At 44.0% G+C, this 21,394-nt stretch overlaps 1 protein-coding gene across 1 annotated transcript in view; it reads right to left on the reverse strand.

The window, feature by feature from the left end:
• Positions 1-21,394, reverse strand: part of ATG10 (autophagy related 10) — a 218,283-nt gene that overhangs the window by 124,223 nt on the left and 72,666 nt on the right. Inside the window, exon 4 of the mRNA XM_033923911.1 lies at positions 6,510-6,648. Within this exon, the coding sequence (XP_033779802.1) occupies positions 6,510-6,648 (139 nt within the window). The remainder of the gene's footprint in view (positions 1-6,509; positions 6,649-21,394) is intronic.

Below are 21,394 nucleotides of genomic sequence, written 5' to 3' on the forward strand. Positions count from 1 at the left end.
AATTGTAAGGCATAACCCATCTGATCTATTTTGAGACTTCATTTGAGCTTTCTGATCAAGGACTTGTTGCTGAACAATTATTGTAGTTTCAATAAATGTAACTGGTGGTTAGTATAGACATCTCTCTTGCCTCTTTTTTTGCTGGTTTGTCTTATTACGAGACTAGTCCCCCTTCTTTTGCTTTTGAGAACACTTATCTGAGGTTATAAAAGGCCACCTTTCTTGGACAAAATTCAGCCTCCCTCCTACTAATAGTTCAGCTACTTTTATTTTGGTTATGCTCTCTTGGAGCCAGTCACAAGCTTGCTCCCTGTTTTGACTGAGGAACTGGCTCAAGATCTGAGGTTTCTGCAGCCATGGATCAGAGCAAGAGGCCTGGGAAGTAGGGAGGAAGCAGCATACAACTTTGAGAAAAATAAACCCTTTTACTATTTCCACCCCGATACCTCCTGGAAAAGAGGGCAAGGACAGTAACTTGATGGCATCAAAATGTTTCTTGATATGGTAAGCAGCCTCTTCCACCTCGTCACCAAAAAGATGGTCTCCACAGCAAGGGATGTTCGCCTACTTTTCTTAAACCACTGGCTCTAGGTCTGAGACATGTAGCCAGGTAAGTCCGCACATGCCATTACCTTTTGTGGAGGACATATATTCCATATCAAAAGCAACACAGGTTGCCCAACCTGCTTTCAAAAATCCTTCTTCTTGGCTACTATCTGGCAAAGTTCTTCAGCTTTATCCACAGAGAGAGTGTCCATACCACTCACTAAGTTCCACATATATATGTTCATGAAGAGCAGGTAAGAATGTATGTGTGATGTTAGCATTCTGAAATACATTCCATCCTGAAGAATCCAATTTTGTAGCCTCCTTCCCAAGGGTCACCGAAGAGTGAATCTTTGAGGGCAAATTCTCGAATCCAGGAGCCTTCAGTACTTTGTACATTGATCCAGCCTTCTTTTGAACAGGAAGAACAGAGAGTGGGTTCTCCCACATCTTCATCTGTACAAACTGAAAAATTCTGTACACAGGCACTGTTTTAGCATCCTTTGGTAAGGAAGTAAACTTAAGGATGTTCAGCAATTCAGCCCTGTGGTCATCCTCAATTTCTAAATTAAATAGGATATACTTAGCCATCTCCTTGAAAAAATCAGTAAAAGAGGGCTCCTCAGAGGGAGATCTTCTCCTCTTATGTAGTGGCAAAAGGTCTACAAGGATACCAAGGGACCCCCTCCTTTGAAAGATCCTCTGTTTATTTCACAGACATCTAAGAACAGTCCATAATCAGGCTCATGAAAATACTCCTCCATAGGAGTCAGTCTGCACCTACCTTAGTATACTGTCAGGAAGGTCAGATGAAGGCACTTTGGGATGGGAGACTGTCAGGTCCCTGAGGAAGCTCTCTCCCTGGACTGGAGACAGACACCCCTTTGGGTCTCAGCTTCAAAGAACACATGACAGGTAATGCATGGGTCTCCAAAACAAGCTGGAGATTCAGCAGGCCCAATGTCAATGCCCCCAAATGCTGGAGTATTATGGCAAGCCAATAGGTACTCCATCTCTTTTTGAAGAACCACCCAGAAATGTTCCTCTATATCCACCATCAGCAAAGGCAGGGGCTCAGCCAGAGTGGTCAAGATTCTCAAAGCCATCAGAGTAAAATCAATGGATTGGTGGAGGCTGATGCATCATCTCCAGGCCCTGGAAGGGGAGCTGCCTTCATGGCATGGATGTTTCTCAGGTATCAGTGAAAACCAATGCCTCAGTTTTCTTACTACTGTGCCTTGAGCAGGAACGATGATTGGTCCTTCTTCGCTTCTGCCCAACATACAATCTCAGGGTCCCACTACTATACTCGGTGTCAAATCAGAGGGAGACCTCATCAATGTTGAAGCAACTCCAATGTCCAGTGTAGCTTAAGAAGCCATAGAGACTGAAGCTGCCAATGCCGATGTCCCTGAATATGACTTAACAGGGCACCAAAATGTTGTTTGTGCTGCTTCTCATAATTTCTAACACTTCTTTTTCATCTTTGAACAAAGTTAAGGTCAGGTCCCAGATACCACAGGCACCAAAAATAGGTGATCATACAAGCTGTCTTCAGTTGAATCCCTCATGAAAGAAGTAAAGAAACTGAGAGAGAGGAGGTGGCAAGACTGAGAAGCAATGAAATGGTTCATGAGACGTCAAATATTTCCAGCAGTGGGGAAGAAGAGGCTGTGCTGAGAGAAAACAGCTGGACTCAGATTACGGAACCCTGCAAGATTGGTACTGTGACTCCACCCACCCTTGAACTGAAGAACTGGTATGCTGCCCTGGAAGTGGAGGAGATGAAGCATCCCAAGGGGAGGAAGAACAAAAGCTTGAAATCACCAAAATTGCTGGATCCATGACCACTAGGAGGTGCAAGGTAATGGTGGTTGATAATTCCCTTCTGAGGGGTACAGAAATGTCCATCTGCAGACCAGACATGATGTCCTGGGAGGTATGCTGTCTGCCTGGTGCCAAGATCCAAGATATTACGGAGAGATTGTCAAAATGCATCAACCCTGATGACTATTATCCGATGCTGCTCATCTACGTTGGTATCTACTAATAATACTGCCAGGTACCCCTGCAAACGTATCAAAAGTGACTTTGTGGCTCAGAGAGAAGGTGAAGCAGTCAGGTGTGCAGGTGGTATTCCTGTCCATCCTTCCTATTGAGGGTAAGGGCCAGGTCAGAGAAGCATGCATCCTGGAGATGAATTTGTCACTACGTGGATGGTGTCATTGGGAGCGTTTTGGCTTCCTGAACCATGGGATGATTTTCCAAGTGCTGCTGAGGAGGGATGGTATACATCTATCAAAGAAGGGAAGAAGTGTCTTTGGTGGCAGGCTGGCTAATCTATTGAAGAGGGTTTTAAACTGGACGTGATGAGGCAGGGTGCTCAAAGCCCCCGAGTATAAGTCCTCAGGTAAGCAAATCACTGAATACCTCTACACGGATGGGAAAAGGAGGCAATGTGTGAAAAGCAGTATATTCTAATACTCGAAGTATGGGAAACAAGATTCTGGATCTAGAAGCTGTGATGGAAGAAGATGAGTTGGATATAATGACGATCACAGAGACGTGGTTCATATGACTGGTATGTAGTTATACCAGGCTATAATCTGTTCAGGAAAGACAGGATAGGAAAAAAAGGAGGGGGAGTAGCGTTACATGTTAAAGATCATATTAAAGCCACACAACTGCAGGATCTGCAGGGTAAGGAAGAGGCACTGTGAAGATCAGATAAGAAAGTTATGTAATAAATTTGGGCGAAGTAAATGTTCTTTGTATCCATTTCCATCTTATATTTTTTTGAAAAATCTCTTCCCAGGCTGTTTCTTGGTTAACATTACTGATAAATTATCTCTTAGACAATGGTTATTTTCCTGTGTGCAAGGGACATATAGCTCTTACCCCTTTTTTGAAAGGTGTTAGTTAGACTCAACTGTCCCATTGCATTACCGTCCGATTGCCAACATTCCTTAATTAACTAAGATGATTTAGGCCATTATCTCTAAACAACTTTCCAACCATATAGATAAAATTTTCTTTCCTCTTCAACATGGCTTTTGACCCAATTTCAGCACTGAAACTCTACTAGTATCTTTGATTTCTAACATTCAAAGTTTACTATCCCAGAATTGATATGCTATCTTTTTACAATTCGATCTTTCTGAGGCTTTTGATGTAGTCAACCATGATATCCTGATTCCATTACTCTCAGATACAGGATTATATCAAAAAGTTTTAAAATGGTTTCTAGGATTTCTTACATCGTGTTCATGTTTCTTTAGTCTTTGCATGTTGAGAAAAGTTTGCCATCTTGTTTCATCAATATCATTTCACAGTTCAAACTATTATCCTGGCACAGTTGGATTATTGCAACTCTATCTATATGGGATTAAGTTTCAAGTTTGTTTAAAATTTGATAAAAATGCTTATAAAAAGAATTTCTAAGTGAAGTACATAGAAATGGGGAATACCAAACAATTAAAGTTAAAACAGACTTAATGAATAATGGACGATTTACAAACAGAAACATGACGGAAAAAAAAGGGTAGAACTACAATGTTTGTAGGAGAGATAACAATAATGGAAAAAGTATAGGGTTTGGGGACACAACAAGATCAAAATCTTTTAGAGGAGGTGGTGTAGGGCAAAGGAATAAGCATTGTTCTGTTTGGACAGGATTGGATTAATGTTCTTAAATTTCAAACGTGTCCTTAAATAAAAAAGTTTTCAAGGAACATTTGAATCTGTCTAAAGAGGTTTATTCTCTAAGGTGGGCTGGAAGTGAGTTCCATAATTGGGGAGCAGTGATTGAAAAGATTTTGTTACATCTACTGTTAATGATTTTTAATAAGGGCACTGAAAGTAAATTTTGCTTGCCTGAACGTAAGTCTCTTGAAGGGCAGTGGGGTATTAATAGTCTGTCTAAGCAAGTAGGGCAGTATGTTTGTTGAATTTTTAATGAGAAATGGCTACAGTTGATTCAAAATACTGCAGCCAGACTGGGAAAAAAGAAGTCTGATCATGTGTCACCTCTACTGAGGAATCTTCATTGGCTTCCCTTTAGATTGAGAGTTTGATTTAAATGTGCCTATATAGTTTTTAAAATCTTACACAGATTTTTTGTTCCTCTAATCATTTTATCTCTAAACACCATGAAATCTTTGGGTACAAGAACAACTTACATGTATAAGCTCTCTTTTCCATCCTTAAAAGAAATAAAGTCTGCCAGCAAAATTTACTGTTTCTTTCCATATCTATTAACAGCGATATGGAATGAATTGCCATCTTATATAAGATCTTGTCTATTTCTTCAGATCTTCTGCAAAACCTTGAAAACTGACTTGTTCCAGCATTTTTAGGTAATAGTTCCAACAAGTGTTAATAGATTCCTTTTTTGTAATCTAATTATGTACACCAAATCGAGCTCTTAACTCTATGAGATGATTTGGTATATAAGTCTAAGATTTAGATTTGATTAGATTACATTGGTGTGATATACAGGCCTCCATCACAGACAGAAGAAGTGGACAGAGATTTAATAGTAGACATTGAGAATATATCTAAAAAAGGGGAAGTTTTACTAACAGGTGATTTTAATATACCGGATGTTGATTAGGGTATCTCTATTGCGGGATCTTCTAGAAGTAGGATGGGGTCACACTGGACTTAGTGCTTATAAATGGGGAAAGTGTTTCTGATGTTACAGTGGGTGATCATCTGGCATCCAGTGATCACTGCATGGTACGGTTTAATATTAACACGGGTATAAAGAGGGCTCATTCAAAAGTAAAGGTTCTAGACTTTTAAAAAAACTAACTTTGTTCAGATGGGGGATTAGGTCAAGGAATTGTTAACTGGATGGAAACATCTGGAAGGAACAGAAATACAGTGGGCAAAACTGAAAGGAGTTATTGTAAGGGTGACAAACCTTTTTGTGAAGCAAGTAAGTAAGAGTAAGAGGAAAAGAAAGACGCTTTGGTTCTCATAAGTAGTTGCTAAGGAGTAAGGGGTTAGCTTTCATAAACTACAAAAGATCACAGAAAGAGGAAGACAGGCAAAAATATCTGGAAAAGTTAAGAGAGGCTGGTCGAGTAATCAGGAAAGCAAAGATACAAATGGAAGAAAATATAGCTGACATGGTAAAACGGGGAGACAAGACATTTTTTAGATATATCATTGATAGGAAGAAGTATGAAAGTGGCATTGTGAGACTCAACAGTGAAGGGGAGGAATATGTAGAAACTGAAAAACAAATATTTCTGTTCTGTGTTCACGGCTGAAGCGCCGGGAGCAGGACCACAGAAGACAATTGCAAATAGGTGAAGGAGGATTGGTAGATCAATTTTCAGAGGGTTATGTTCATGAGGAGCTAGCTAAATTAAAGGTGGACAAAGCAATGGGGCCGGATGGTGTATATCCGAAGGTGCTGAAAGAAATTAGGGAAGTTCTGGTGGCTCTGCTGACTGACCTTTTCAATGGTCCCTCTTCACAAAAGTGGAAGTAAGGAAGAAGTAGGAAATTACAGGCCAGTAAGTCTGACTTCTGTGGTAAGCAAATTAATGGAAAAACTTTTAAAACAGAGAATGGTCAAGTTTCTGGAATCTGGTGGATTACAGGACCAGAGGCAACATGGATTTACTAGAGGTAGGTCTTGTCAGACAAATCAGATCAATTTCTTTGACTGGGTGAGAAGAGAATTGGGTAGGGAGTACGCTAGATGTGGTATACAGTACTTCCCCAATATTCGCGGGGGTTCCTGGAACAGAACCCCCGCGAATGTTGAAAAAACACGAATACGGTTTTTAGCGGGGGAGGCAGGAGAGGGCCGTGTGAATCTATCAACCTGTTTGGCCTCAGAGAACATAGTTTGATATAAATTACCTGTTAAAACTGAAAAAGAAAACATTGCCTTTTAATTATTGTATGCCATGTCTTGCAGTTAGTAGCTTTCAAAAATAGCTCCTTACCTAAATAACTAGCTCTGAAGTATAGCACAGGTGCTTGATAGCTGCTGGAATACAAGACATGGTATTCATAGCGGATCACTTCTGATTCTGCAGGGACCACAGTGACTTGAAAATCATCTGCAACAACTCCCAGCTCATCCTATTACAAAATAATGAAGACATTTAAGTTATTAATGTGTATGTAATAGAAATCAGGAATGAAAGTTCAGGGTTCTTCCACGACAACAGTTTAAATAACCAAGATAGTGAATCGGTTTCATTGATAAAAGAAAATGTTTTTCACTGGAAACCACATAGGCTCCTTTTATTTTCAGTTTGCTAATGCATTTAGGCACCCTTTTATTAAGCTGCATTAGGTTTTATTTGGTTTTTATCACAGGTCGCTGAGGTAAAAGCTTCAATGCTCAAAGAATTCCTATAAGTGTCGGAGCTTTAACTGCAGTGACCTGCAATAAAAAAACACACTAATGCAGCTTGATAAAACGGGGCCTTAGTTTGTTAACCACTTTGAACTCTATAATGAAGGATCTGGCAGTGGTATACCATATTTGAAAATTATAAAACTAAAACCAGAAGGCTTACCAGCAGCTACATTTACTGCTCTGGCACTCCTCTGATGAAGCTTTGACAAAGCAGAGGCCATTTGATAGGAGTACTAAAATTTGAAAAATCTGTTTGGATAAATTTTGAAATGACTTTCTTTGCTACCCTGGTAAATCTACACTTGAATGGTGCCTTTCTCCTGGAAAGTTAATTTTTTCATGTTTGTTTGAATTTTGAAGTATATATAAAATTATTTGGGACTGTTTTTGCATATCATTAGAATAGTAGAATTTTTCTGACCAATGATGGTGATTTTTTTTTCTACTCATGAGTTCAATTACATTGGGTAATTTGTGTAGTTTACTGAGGTCTTTTCGCCTTGAATTTAATTCCCCCTTTACAAAACAGTAGTGCATTTTTTAGTGCTGGCTGCGGCAGTAACAGCTCTGACACTCATAGGAATTCTATGAAGAAGAAGAGAGGAGTGATGAGGGTTGAAAGCAGACTTCCTAGAGCAGGGGTGTCCAACCTGTGGCCCAGTGAAGTATTTTGTGCGGCCCCGGTCGAGAGCGATGCAGTGTTTTCCTCTGCTGCCCCTGGGTGTTTACCGTCTTGCCGACTCCCTCTTCTGTCTTGCTGCAGCGTTTGCAGTTTTTTATTCTGCCTATGATCGATGGATGGTAATGAGGGTTACCCCACCTATATAACTGAGGCTTTTTCTTTTGTTTTGCTATGAAAGCAACACTGCTCTGGCAGCTGGTGTGTTTGGTAGTTCTAAATATTTCTGGGGGGAGTTTTTTGTTCTGTTTGTGTGGTATTATTACCCTTCCCCCACTCCAGCCTCTTTTTTCAAAACTATTGTAGACCATTTAAATGCAATGCATTGATTGGCTGATTTGGCAACATCATTTAGATCAGGGGTGCCCAACGCGTCAATCGCGATCGACCGGTAGCTCAGGAAGGCAATGTGAGTCGATCGCAGAGCCCATCCCGGGCTCTGTGATAGACTCGTGTTGCCGTCCCGATCTAGCGGGCCTATCAGCCTTCCTCTCTCCGACGTCAAAGACGCCGACGCCGGGCATTAGGCTGTTTTTGTCATTTCGGGGGGAGGGGGGGGCGTGGTGGCGTGGCGGCGGCAGCAGCAACAGCCTGAAAAAGAAATCATCCTGGCCCGGGTCGGTGTCATACTCCGGAACTTCTACCTCTTCCAGCAGCCCTCTCCCTTCTACCTGCTTCCGGCCACACCCCCTGCTCCGCGGCTCTCTTCGGCAACTCAGCAGCAGCGATCGACACAAGCTTCTGACGTCGGGGCCTACCCTCTGCGAGTCCCGCTTGTTTCAACTTCCTTTTTCCACAAAGGCGGGACTCGTAGAGGGAAGGCCTCGATGTCGGCAGCTTGTCTTGATCACCGCTGCTGACGAGTTGCTGAAGAGAGCCGCGGAGCAGGGGTTTTTTGCCAGGTGCAGGTAGAAGGGAGAGGGCCAGATGGTGAGGGAGCAGAAGAGAGAGAGAAAGAGAGAGGGGAGGGAAACAAAAGGAAATATTTCATACTGGGCTGGGCCGGAGTGGAGAGTGGAGGGAGGGTGGAAAGATTCTGGCTACAGGGTGCATTAACAAAGGAAAAGGGGGGAAAGCTGAAAATGGAGATAGTGACACAAAGAAGAGAAAGAGTAAGCAGGACCTACTGAATAAGGATAGAGATACAGAGGGGACATGAAGAGGAGGTGAAATAGAGACATAGAAGTAATGCTGAAAAAGTGTGTGGGGGGGAGATAAAGACATTGAAAGGGCAAATGGTGAACATGGGGTAAAGACAAGGACAGAGACAAATGAAGATTCTGAAAAAGTGGTGAGATAGGGATATAGGTGAGATGGACACAAAGAAGGGTAATGCTGGAAAATAGGTGGAATGGTAATTCTGACAGACACAGAAGGGAAATGCTGGATCAAGGAGAGATGGGGCTCAGGCTGGATGGAATGAGGAGAAATGCCTTGTTGGCCCGGAACTTCCTCTCCTACGACAGAATTGACGTCAGGGAGCGGAATGCTGGTCAGCGCGATGCTTCTGCAGGGAAAGCTTGGGATGGTGGTGGCTTGGGTGCTGTTCCCCGATGGCGGTGGCAGCAAACCGAGTGGCTTGGGGGAGGGCACGGAGAAAGAAAGGGGGCAGACAGGGAGACAGAAAGAAGGGGGAACAGGGAGACAAAAAGAAAAAGTTGGGGGAGAGAATGAGGTCTGGAGGAGAGGAAACATACAGGAGGCTGAAAGAAAGGAAGAAAGATTGGATGCACAGTCAGAAGAAGAAAGTGCAACCAGAGACTCATGAAATCACCAAACAGCAAAGGTAGGAAAAATGATTTTATTTTCAATTTAGTGATCAAAATGTGTCGGTTTTGAGAATTTATATCTGCTGTCTATATTTAGCACTATGGCTCCCTTTTACTAAACTGCAATAGCGTTTTTTAGCGCAGGGAGCCTATGAGCATTGAGAGCAGCATGAGGCATTCAGCGTAACTCCCTGTGCTAAAACCTACTATTGTGGTTTAGTAAAAAGGGAGGGGGTGTATTTGTCTATTTTTGTATTTTGTTACTGAGGTGACATTGCATAGAATCATCTGCCGTGACCTCTTTGAAAAAACTCAGAATATGAATAATTAACATTTTCTCTGCCTTTCAGTGTGCTTTGTGTTTTTTTTTTAAATTTTATTGTTGGTAGATCATTTTGACTTAGTCATTATAAAAGTAGCTCGCAAGCCCATAAAGTGTGGGCACCCCTGATTTAGATGCATTCTCCAAAGGAAATGGCAGTGGTGTATTTAACATTTGTACAATAAGATAAACACTTTCTTTTTTTTTAATTCTTTATTCATTTTCAAAATTACATTAAGTGCATATATATATATTCAATCACATTAACAACAAATACATCACTTACATTCTATCCTTTGTACAATACAACCGTTTTGGTGAGGTGGGAGGGCCCTTTCTGAGGCTTTTTTCCTTCATTTTTGGGTGAACTGGACTATGCGGTTCCTGTTTACTTTATTCGACATTACCACACTCATTTTGAAAGTGTTTATCTTATTGTACATTGAGTTTTCATAACATCTGGGTTTCTACTGGCTATGTATTTAGCATTTGTGACACCCGGGGCCCATCATTTTTCGACACCCCCCTCATCTATATGAAAAACATGATTTTTAGTAACAATCCACATATCGCACAAGAAGAGAGTACCTAGGAAAAGGCAACATCTACATACTGTAGTGAGCAGTAAAACATAATACACCCATTGTAAAACTAAACAAGCCAGATTAGTACATATTGATCCTGCACAGTCAATGCTAACAGAGAACCATGTTTTTCATACACACAGAACACAGAAAACACCTTCACCAAGTATGGAATATGTAATCACAAACTACCCCCCACCCCACCCCTTTTACAAAATCGTAGCCCGGTTTATAGCAATGGCCACAGTGTAACAGCTTTGAAGCTCATTGAATTTCTATGAGTTTCAGAGCTAATATCGCCGCGGCTGGCAATTAAAAAGCCTGCCTCTGCCCCTCTCTCCTCCCCGCTTTCATAAAGTGAGGGCCAATTTGAGTCCAAAACGGGTGAAGGAGAGCTGACAAATATGTTCCTATTTTGGGCCATGACATCAATAACGTTTCTCGTCATTCATTCCTACCAGAACATCTGGCCCTAATCACACATGCAGAACACAGATCAACCCTATGGAAATACAGGAACACAAATTAAAAGTCCCAGTATACATATACAAAACCCTAATGCCAGGCTCTGCATGCATGTAGTACAACACCAGAGAAATAGAAACAAATGCACAGACAGCAGATGTAAATTCTCAAAACCAACATATTTCAATCATTAAGTTGAAAATAAAATCATTTTTCCTACCTTTGTTGTCCACCGCTCTCCTTCCTTTTCTCCCTTTTTATGGTTTGTTATCTCCTCTTCTCTCCTTCTCCTCCTCTTATTGCCTGGCATTTCTGTCCTCCCCTTCCCTGTCCCAGAGGTCTGGCATCTTTCTTTTTTCCCTCTCCATCATTTCTCTAATGCCCCCATCCCCCAAATGCCTAACCTGGAACTTTATAATTAATACCCCTCCCCCCAGCCCTGCTTTGTACTTGAAAAAAACAAACCCATATAGTCCAGGCCCAGCATGTTCTTACTTCTTTCCTGTCCAGTCCGATGTCCCTTTACCTTCCATCAAGCTGAAAACACTGCCGACCTCGGCAGTGATTCAGTGACGTTGCCCACAGCTCCCCTTCCTGCTTTCCGTTTGCTGCAGTCCACCCGGGCGGAAACAGGAAGTTGCATCATTGGCAGACATGGAAAGCAGGAGGGGGAGCCGCAGGCAATGTAGCTAAATCACTGCCAAGGCCGGCAGTGTTTTCAGCTTGACGGAAGGTAAAGGGACATCAGACCAGACAAGAGAGAAGGGCCGTGAGAAGGGGAAGTTCCCGGATCATGACTCCAAGGCTGGGAACACCCCTTCATGCTTGCACCCAGGGCGGTCCACCCCTCCCACCCTGCCCTTGGTACACCACTGCTCCCTCATTCACTCCCACCCTCATGATGCCACATGACCCAGACAGCTGCTTATCACAATGCTGTGAGCCAATGAGGGAGAGAGAGGAAAGAGGCAGGACTGCTCAATCAACCTCACTGGCTCTCAATTCTGTGATGTTCCACCTGTACAACCAGGAAGGGTGCTGGTTCCCTGCCTTTTCCTTCCTTGCCTAGGTGACTAAATAAGTTCCATCTAGGCAGTCTCATCAAACTTTCAATTATCGCTACAAGATGACTAAGTTTGGTCAGCCCACATCCTGCCCACCTCCTGCTCTGACCACCCCTCGAAAAACACCTCTTTTCGCTCTGGGTGCACAGCGGCAGTCAAAAGGCCTAAGCTACCTCTAGGTCCGTCTAAAACCCGTTTCGATTATCGGCACTTGGAAACCTGTCTTTTAGGTCATCTAAGTGCCGATTTAGGTGGGTTTTTAGATGTATTTTTGTTTTGATTATGAACCTCTTAGCCTGCTGGACTCCCTACACATGTAGGAGGCGGCTTGACATTGTGTTACACAGAGTACAACTGCCAACTGCTACAGATGGCTAGCTTTGTGAAAGAATGTTATATGATGATGAAAATCCTGCATCCTCAGTGGTGAACATAGATGAACTGCCTGTGGATCTCCCAGCTGGAGTAATGGCTTAGGAGCTTAATTGTTATATGTCAGTTTATGATGACCTTCAGACATCTGCTGATATAAACAATGCTGAGATTTTGTTCAGACCTGCAGTTTGCAGTTGAGGATGCTGGAGACTCAGATGATGAGCCAACAGGGCTGGAAGTTGGCAACACGTGTGACGCAAGACCTACTGTGACATTTGCTGCTGCATTACACAGCTTGAACAATGTGAGGGCTTATCTTGAGGATAATGGATGCCAGAGCTATAAACGTTATTATGACTTACTTGACTTAGTTTACATCATGAATACACAAAACACTGTACAGCAATCTATTACTGATTTTTTCCCATTTAACAGACTTGACAATGGTTATGTGCGAAAAGTTTTACTGATGATTTTGGAAAAAATTTTTGTCTTACAATGTTCAGGAAAATTGCTGACTGTTCTATAACAGTAATAAATAAGTTGTGCCACACTGGCTCTGTATGGTTACTGCAATAATGCTATGAAAGGATAACATCGGTTATGTGCACACTCTGTTAAGTGCAAGTTAAACTTCGGTACAGAGACCTTGCACTTAACTCCAGTGTACTGTGTTATGAGGAAGAAAAACCCCCAAAAGTAGTACCGTATTTTCGCGGATATAACGCGCACCATTGTAAAACGCGCACAGGGGTATAGCGCGCAGAAATCACGATGATATGTACAAAAACTTTTCTATACCGCGCTCAGGCATATAACGCGCATGCTGCCCGACTCTCCTCTGGCCACCCCGACTCTCCTTTCGCTCTCCCCGACTCTCCTCTGGCCACCCCGACTCTCCTTTCGCCCTCCCCGACTCTCATCTGGTTGCCCCGACTCACCCTGGCTTTCGGTGCACTGCCCCGACTCTCCTCTGGTTGCCCCGACTCACCGTTCACCCGCCCTGACTTTCGGTGCACTGCCCCGCCTCTCCGTGCCTGTCCCCCTTGAAGTCCTGTCCCCCCTTGAAGGTCTGCCTGTCCCCCCTTGAAGGTCTGCCTGTCCCCCCTTGAAGTCCTGTCCCCCTTGAAGGTCTGCCTGTCCCCCTTGAAGATCTGCCTGTCCCCCCTTGAAGTCCTGTCCCCATCCTGAAAGCCTGATGCCCCCCCTCGACGTCCGATTCTTCTCCCCCCTCGGCAGGACCACTCGCACCCCCACCCCGAAGGACCGCCGACTCCCCGACAATATTGGGCCAGGAGGGAGCCCAAATCCTCCTGGCCACGGCGACCCCCTAACCCCACCCCGCACTACATTACGGGCAGGAGGGATCCCAGGCCCTCCTGCCCTCGACGCAAACCCCCTCCCCCCAACGACCGCCCCCCCCCCAAGAACCTCCGACCGACCCGCGACCCCCCTGGCCGACCCCCCCACCCCCCTTCCCCGTACCTTTGGAAGTTGGCCGGACAGACGGGAGCCAAACCCGCCTGTCCGGCAGGCAGCCAACGAAGGAATGAGGCCGGATTGGCCCATCCGTCCTAAAGCTCCGCCTACTGGTGGGGCCTAAGGCGCGTGGGCCAATCAGAATAGGCCCTGGAGCCTTAGGTCCCACCTGGGGGCGCGGCCTGAGACACATGGTCGGGTTTGGCCCATGTGCCTCAGGCCGCGCCCCCAGGTGGGACCTAAGGCTCCAGGGCCTATTCTGATTGGCCCACGCGCCTTAGGCCCCACCAGTAGGCGGAGCTTTAGGACGGATGGGCCAATCCGGCCTCATTCCTTCGTTGGCTGCCTGCCGGACAGGCGGGTTTGGCTCCCGTCTGTCCGGCCAACTTCCAAAGGTACGGGGAAGGGGGGTGGGGGGGTCGGCCAGGGGGGTCGCGGGTCGGTCGGAGGTTCTTGGGGGGGGGCGGTCGTTGGAGGGAGGGGGGTTTGCGTCGAGGGCAGGAGGGCCTGGGATCCCTCCTGCCCGTAATGTAGTGCGGGGTGGGGTTAGGGGGTCGCCGTGGCCAGGAGGGTTTGGGCTCCCTTCTGGCCCAACTACACAAAGTACGGGGAAGGCGGGTGGGGGTGTCGTGGGGGTCGGCCAGGGGGGTCGCGGGTCGGCTGGGGGACGGGCGGAGGTTCTTGGGGGGGGGCGGTCGTTGGGGGGAGGGGGTTTGCGTCGAGGGCAGGAGGGCCTGGGATCCCTCCTGCCCGTAATGTAGTGCGGGGTGGGGTTAGGGGGTCGCCGTGGCCAGGAGGGTTTGGGCTCCCTCCTGGCCCGATATTGTTGGGGAGTCGGCGGTCCTTCGGGGTGAGGGTGCGAGTGGTCCTGCCGGGGGGGGGGGATGTATCGGACGTCGGGGAGTCGGCCGGGCAAGAGGGCATGGGCTCCCTCTTGCTCCGATCGTGGATGCGGGTGCGGGTGGGAGCGCGTGCGAGCGGTCGTTCGGGGTGGGGGTGCGAGCGGTCCTGCTGGGGGGGTGAATCGGGCGTCGGGCGGGGTGGGAACTATGTTTAAAAACTTTTGTATACCGCGCTCAGGCATATAACGCGCGAGGGGTATGCGCGGTTCGTAAAATCACGTATAACGCGCGCGTTATATCCGCGAAAATACGGTATTAGCTTTATTATTGCATTTAAGTCCACTACATTTTAAAAGAAAACATACCGGTGCTTTAAAAGATAAAATAACTTCCAATGGGAACGGGCATCCTTCACAACCATCTGTCCAGAAGTGAACTGTTCTACAGCAATGATTAGAGCAGTGTTTAAGAAAATGTGAGAGATAAGACAAGCAGCCTTGGTTTACCACATCTCTACATTTGATGGTAAAAGAGGTAGTTTGTACTTGCTCCCATGGAAACAAACACTTTGAGATTAGGCTATGGCAGAAAAAAAAAAAAAAAAAAGTCATGCCATGCTTTTCCTTAATAAGAAAAAAAAAATAAAAAACCTGAAAGATCATTATTATTAAAAATTGGTTTGCAGCATGTTTGTGAGCATTTAGAAAAATAATTCCCTGAATGAATATTGTCCTTAAATACTACAGAAAGCACAGGGCTATGAAGGAAGAAAGAAAATGAGAAGGTCTTTCATATTTCAGGTCCAGAGACCTTTGAACATACAGCAATTTGTTTTGTGGCTAGAATTAATCTGAAGGTAGCTGATGGATGATATAAAGATTTTGATTTTAATGTGAGGAAATTAACTCTTCTTGCTGTAAATTTTGTGACAAAATGGAGCCTTTCAAGAGATCAACATTTTGCAGGTAAAAAGAGAGATGTTTTTAGAACCTTGCTGAATCATACACTATGATCCCTTTTATTAAGGTGCACTAAAAGCTAAGACACCCCTGTGAATAAAATGGGCATCTTAACATCTAGGGCTCCTTTTACAAAGGTGCACTAGCGGTTTTAGCACAAGCCTGACTCATTTTGTACCTTCAGCCCCAGAAGAGGGAGGGTGGTGATAGCTGTGCAGGCTCAAAGGAGGAAGGGAACAAGGGGAGAAGCTTATGGGGGATATGGAAGATAAGAGAAATGGAGATGCTGGACTATGAGGCAGGTGGGAGGGAGCAGGGGAGATGCTGAACTATGAGGGGGAGGGGTAAGCCATTGAGCCACCCCAGGTTGGAGTGGCAGGAAGCACGACTAAAGGATTGCCTAGGGCATTAGATACTCTTGGGCCCAGTTCTCATCAAAAGTAAAACCCTATCAGAAATTCAAAGTGTAAAATCAAACACTAGTTCAAATGACCTAAGTGCTTTCCACTAAATACTAAATCGATTAACAGAACAGTCTAGTTTAACGCAATGTACAGTATAAACACACTTTTGAAATACTTCCAATGATAGGGTTACCATACATCTGGGAAAACCCAGACATGTCCTCTTTTTAGAGGACTATCCGGGCTCTCCAAAACTTGGTGTTTGTCTGGGTTTTAGAAAGCCCCTACAAGCTGGAGGGCCTCCGAGCATCCGCACATGCGAGGAGCTTTCTGGGAGTGTGGCTGGAGGGGGTAACCGGGCAGTGCTAGAGGCGGAACTGGGCAGGGCTTGAGTCAGAACCAGGTGGGGCTAAAGGCAGAATGGGGCAGGGTTATTTATCCTTCTTTTAAAAAAAAAAAATATGGTAACCCTACCCAATGAAGATTTTCCGTTGAGTACAGTAGAAAGCAGGGCTACCAACAGTTCTGGCTTCACCCTATTGTATGTGTGGGTTTGTAGTTCTGATTTTCACATTGATTTCCTTATGAAAATCAGAATGATAAATCCAACATATATTGGGGTAAAGCTAGGACTGGATTGGCCTGTTATGCCACTTTGATGGAAGTCTCAAAGCTTTCTTCGTGGCCTTAAATCTGATGAACAGTAGGCTCATCATCAGCATCCGCTTCTTGAATGCTGCAGGATGAACAGAATTCCATGAAAGCAACAAAATCTAATTTTCTTGATTACAGGAAAATAAAGTCACTTAAAGAGATGTCAGGGGGAAGCCACAGAAAGATATATAAAGAATGTGAGAGAGATGATGGTGAGAGATCTTTGAGATAGTGCTGTGAACTTCTAAAAGCTAAGTTACTCAGCATTTCATATTCTGCTTTTTTCACTCTTTTCACTGTTTCAGCATTATATTTGCTTAATTTCTCTTCTCCTCCCTGTTTCTTACTTTAAAAAAAAAAACCAAAAAAGCACAAAAAATAAATCCTTCTCTTTCCTTTGTTAAATCTTATTTCCTCTTCCTCTTCATAGGACTAAGGGTAAGACTTATAGTCCCACCCACCCCAGGAACCACTGTTCATATATAGAGAACCAAATAATCAGGACTACTCAAATCAAGTCACTTCACAACCAATCAAGATGACCTTTATTCTATGCAATCACTGTGGTGCTTTAATTCCAAGACACACTATTTGGAGGCTTAAGGCTTGCCCCATATGTCTTCAACTTGCTAGTATTAAGGAGGAGCTTTGCAAACTTAATTAGGAATTGAATACAATTAAAGCAGCTTCCATCACTCCACAAAATCATACCAACTTACCACTTCTACCTCAAAGAATAAAACAGCCCAGGAATAAATGGGTCACAGTAGACTCAGGAAGACTGCGACATGTAACACAGAAACATCCACCTTCACTAATATTACCTCTACAGAATTCCTTCGCTCCTCTAGTGCACTGCGATACTCAAGAAAACAGAAGGGAGGTGGGACTGGAACCAATGAAGATAACTCAAGAGAACAAGCGCACCCTAAGCACAAATAAAAAAGCCCAAAACAGAAAACTATTACTGTTGGGGGATTCCATCATCAGAGGCATTAACCTTGGAACACAGGGCAAGGAGATCAAAATAGTGAAATGTCTTCCAGGATCCTCAGCTACCAGGAGTTCCAGGCAAATATTGACTATAGTTAAGGAAGAAACTAAGGATTTTAACACTGATGTTGTTATCCATCTGGGAACAAATGACCTGGCCAACAACTCCACATTTGCAGCACAGAAAGCTTTTCGGGAGCTTGGTGAGGGTTTGAAACCTTTTGTAAAGACTTTAGCTTTTTCTGAAATGCTGCCTGCATATGGAAAGGGAGAGCAAAGAGTGAAAAACACAGAGGACTTTAATAGATGGCTCAAAGCCTGGTGTCATCAAGAAGGCTTCAGGTACATAGGAGGATGGGGAAATACATGGAAGGACAAGAAGCTATATTGCACTGATGGGCTACATATTATTACAGCAGGAAAAAGAAACTTGCAGAGAAATTTAGACAATATGTTTCTAGGCATTTAAACTAGAAGGTGGGGGTGGTGTATGTATGAAGGACAATTATAGAGACTACCCTCGGCAAAAGAAAAGATGTGATAGTAGTAAAGATTGCAACATAAACAATAACATAAACTCATTTCTTAGTATTGCAACGGAAAGTGAAACGAAACAAAAGTCCATACGAAAAAGGAGATTACCGCTGAAAAATAGCTGGAAAGCGATGACCACAAATGCTCGCAGTCTAAGCAACAAAGTTCATGATCTGCAAGCCCTGATGTTAGAGGCAGATCTAGATATTGTCGCTATCACAGAGACATGGTTCAGTGAATCCCATGGATGGGATGCAAACATACCGGGATATAATCTTTTTAGGAAGGACAGAGATGGTCAAAAAGGTGGAGGAGTAGCTCTCTATGTAAAGATCAATATCCAAGCGACCGAAATGCAAGGGACCTGGGGAAAGGAAGAAGCGATATGGATTGCTCTGAAAAGAGAAGATGGAACTTCTATCTAGGTGGGTGTAGTCTACACACCGCCGACTCAATCACAGCAAATTGATAAAGATCTGATTGTGGATATCCAAAAGTTTGGAAGGAAAGAGGAGGTTCTGCTGTTGGGAGATTTCAACCTGCCAGATGTGGACTGGAATGTTCCGTCAGCGGAATCGGAAAGAAGTAGGGAGATTGTGGATGCCTTTCAAGAGGCTCTGCTCAGACAAATGGTGATGGAACTCACAAGGGAAAAAGCGATATTGGATCTGGTACTAACAAATGTAGAGAGTATCTCTAATGTTCGAGTGGGTGCTCATCTGGGAAGTAGCGATCATCAAACGGTTTGGTTTGATATAACGGCTAAAGTGGAGAGCGGCCGCATGTTACTTAAAGTTTTAGATTTCAAACGTACGGACTTTAATGCAATGGGAGAGTACCTGAAGAAAGAGCTGTTAGGATGGGAGGACATAAGAGAAGTGGAAACACAGTGGTCTAAGCTGAAAGGAGCGATAAAAATGGCTACAGACCTTTATGTGAAGAACATCAATAAAAACAAGAGAAAAAGGAAGCCGATATGGTTTTCCAAACTAGTGGCTGAGAAAATAAAGGCGAAAGAGTTGGCGTTCGTGAAATATAAAAAAAACCAAGAAGAGGAGTGCAGAAAGGGCTACAGGGTGAAACTGAAAGAAGCCATGAGAGGGATACGAAAGCACAGGCGAAAGCACAGGCAGAAGAACAAATGGCTAAAAATGTAAAAAAGGGAGACAAAAATTTTTTCAGGTATATTAGTGAAAGGAGGAAGATGAAAAATGGAATTGCTAAACTAAAAGATGCTGGGAACCGATATGTGGAGAGTGATGAGGAAAAAGCAAATGTGCTAAACAAATACTTCTGTTCTGTGTTCACAGAAGAAAATCCTGGAGAAGGACCGAGATTGTCTGGCATAATTACACGAGAAAATGGAGTAGATTCTGTGCCGTTCATGAAGGAGAGTGTTTATGAGCAACTTGAAAAACTGAAGGTGGACAAAGCGATGGGACCAGACGGGATCCATCCCAGGATACTAAGGGAGCTTAGAGAGGTTCTGGCGTGTCCTATTAAAGACTTGTTCAACAAATCTCTGGAGACAGGAGTAATTCCTGGGGATTGGAGGAGAGCGGATGTGGTCCCTATTCATAAAAGTGGTCAGAGAGATGAAGCAGAAAACTACAGGTCGGTAAGCATCACTTCAGTTGTTGGAAAAATAATGGAAGTGTTGCTGAAAGAAAGGATAGTGTACTTCCTTGAATCTAATGGGTTACAGGATCCGAGGCAACATGGCTTTACAAAAGGTAAATCGTGCCAAACGAACCTGATTGAATTTTTTGATTGGGTGACCAGAGAGCTGGATTGAGGACATATGCTAGATGTAATTTACTTAGATTTCAGCAAAGCCTTTGATACAGTTCCTCACAAGAGGCTGTTGAACAAACTTGAAGGGCTGAAGTTAGGACCCAAAGTGGTTAACTGGGTTAGAAACTGGCTGTCAGACAGACGCCAGAGAGTGGTGGTTAATGGAAGTCGCTCGGAGGAAGGAAAGGTGAGTAGTGGAGTCCCTCAATGTTTAGTGCTGGGGCCAATCCTGTTCAATATGTTTGTGAGTGACATTGCTGAAGGGTTAGAAGGAAAAGTGTGCCTTTTTGCAGATGATACCAAGATTTGTAACAGAGTAGACACCGAAGAGGGAGTGGAAAATATGAAAAAGGATCTGCAAAACTTAGAGGAATAGTCTAAATGCCTGGCAACTAAAATTCAATGCAAAGAAATGCAGAGTAATGCATTTGGGGATTAATAATCGGAAGGAACCGTAAATGCTAGGAGCAGAGAAGCTGATATGCACGGACGGGGAGAGGGACCTTGGGGTGATAGTGTCCAAAGATCTAAAGGCGAACAAACAGTGTGACAAGGCAGTGGCTGCTGCCAGAAGGATGCTGGGCTGTATAATGAGAGGCGTAGCCAGTAGAAGGAAGAAAGTGTTGATGCCCCTGTACAGGTCATTGGTAAGGCCCCACTTGGAGTATTGTGTTCAGTTTTGGAGACCGTATCTGGCGAAGGACGTAAGAAGACTTGAAGCGGTCCAGAGGAGGGCGACGAAAATGATAGGAGGCTTGTGCCAGAAGACGTATGAGGAGAGACTGGAAGCCCTGAATATGTATACCCTAGAGGAAAGGAGAGACAGGGGAGATATGATTCAGACGTTCAAATACTTGAAGGGTATTAACGTAGAACATAATCTTTTCCAGAGAAAGGAAAATGGTAAAACCAGAGGACATAATTTGAGGTTGAGCGGTGGTAGAGTCAAAGGCAATGTTAGGAAATTTACAGAGAGAGTGGTGGATGCCTGGAATGCGCTCCTGAGAGAGGTGGTGGAGAGTAAAACTGTGACTGAGTTCAAAGAAGCATGGGATGAACACAGAGGATCTAGAATCAGAAAATAATATTAAAAATTGAACTAAGGCCAGTACTGGGCAGACTTGCACAGTCTGTGTCTGTATATGGCCATTTGGTAGAGGATGGGCTGGGGAGGGCTTCAATGGCTGGGAGGTTGTAGATGGGCTGGAGTAGGTTTTAACGGAGATTTCGGCAGTAGGAACCCAAGCACAGTACCGGGTAGAGCTTTGGATTCTTGCCCAGAAATAGCTAAGAAGAAAAAAATAAAAAAATTTAAATTGAATCAGGTTGGGCAGACTGGATGGACCATTCGGGTCTTTATCGGCCGTCATCTACTATGTTACTATGTTTATCATTGTAAATCCATTTCTATCAACCTCTGCTGCTGAGACAAAAGAGGAGGAGAGGTTATAATTATTTTTAATCATTATTTGTACTTGAATTTCAGTTTTTGTTGTTAGGTGCCATCAACTCATGTTTGAGTCCTAATGACTTGATAATGATATCA

The sequence above is a fragment of the Geotrypetes seraphini genome, chromosome 1, assembly GCF_902459505.1.
Source record: "Geotrypetes seraphini chromosome 1, aGeoSer1.1, whole genome shotgun sequence".
Lineage (NCBI taxonomy): Eukaryota > Metazoa > Chordata > Amphibia > Gymnophiona > Dermophiidae > Geotrypetes > Geotrypetes seraphini.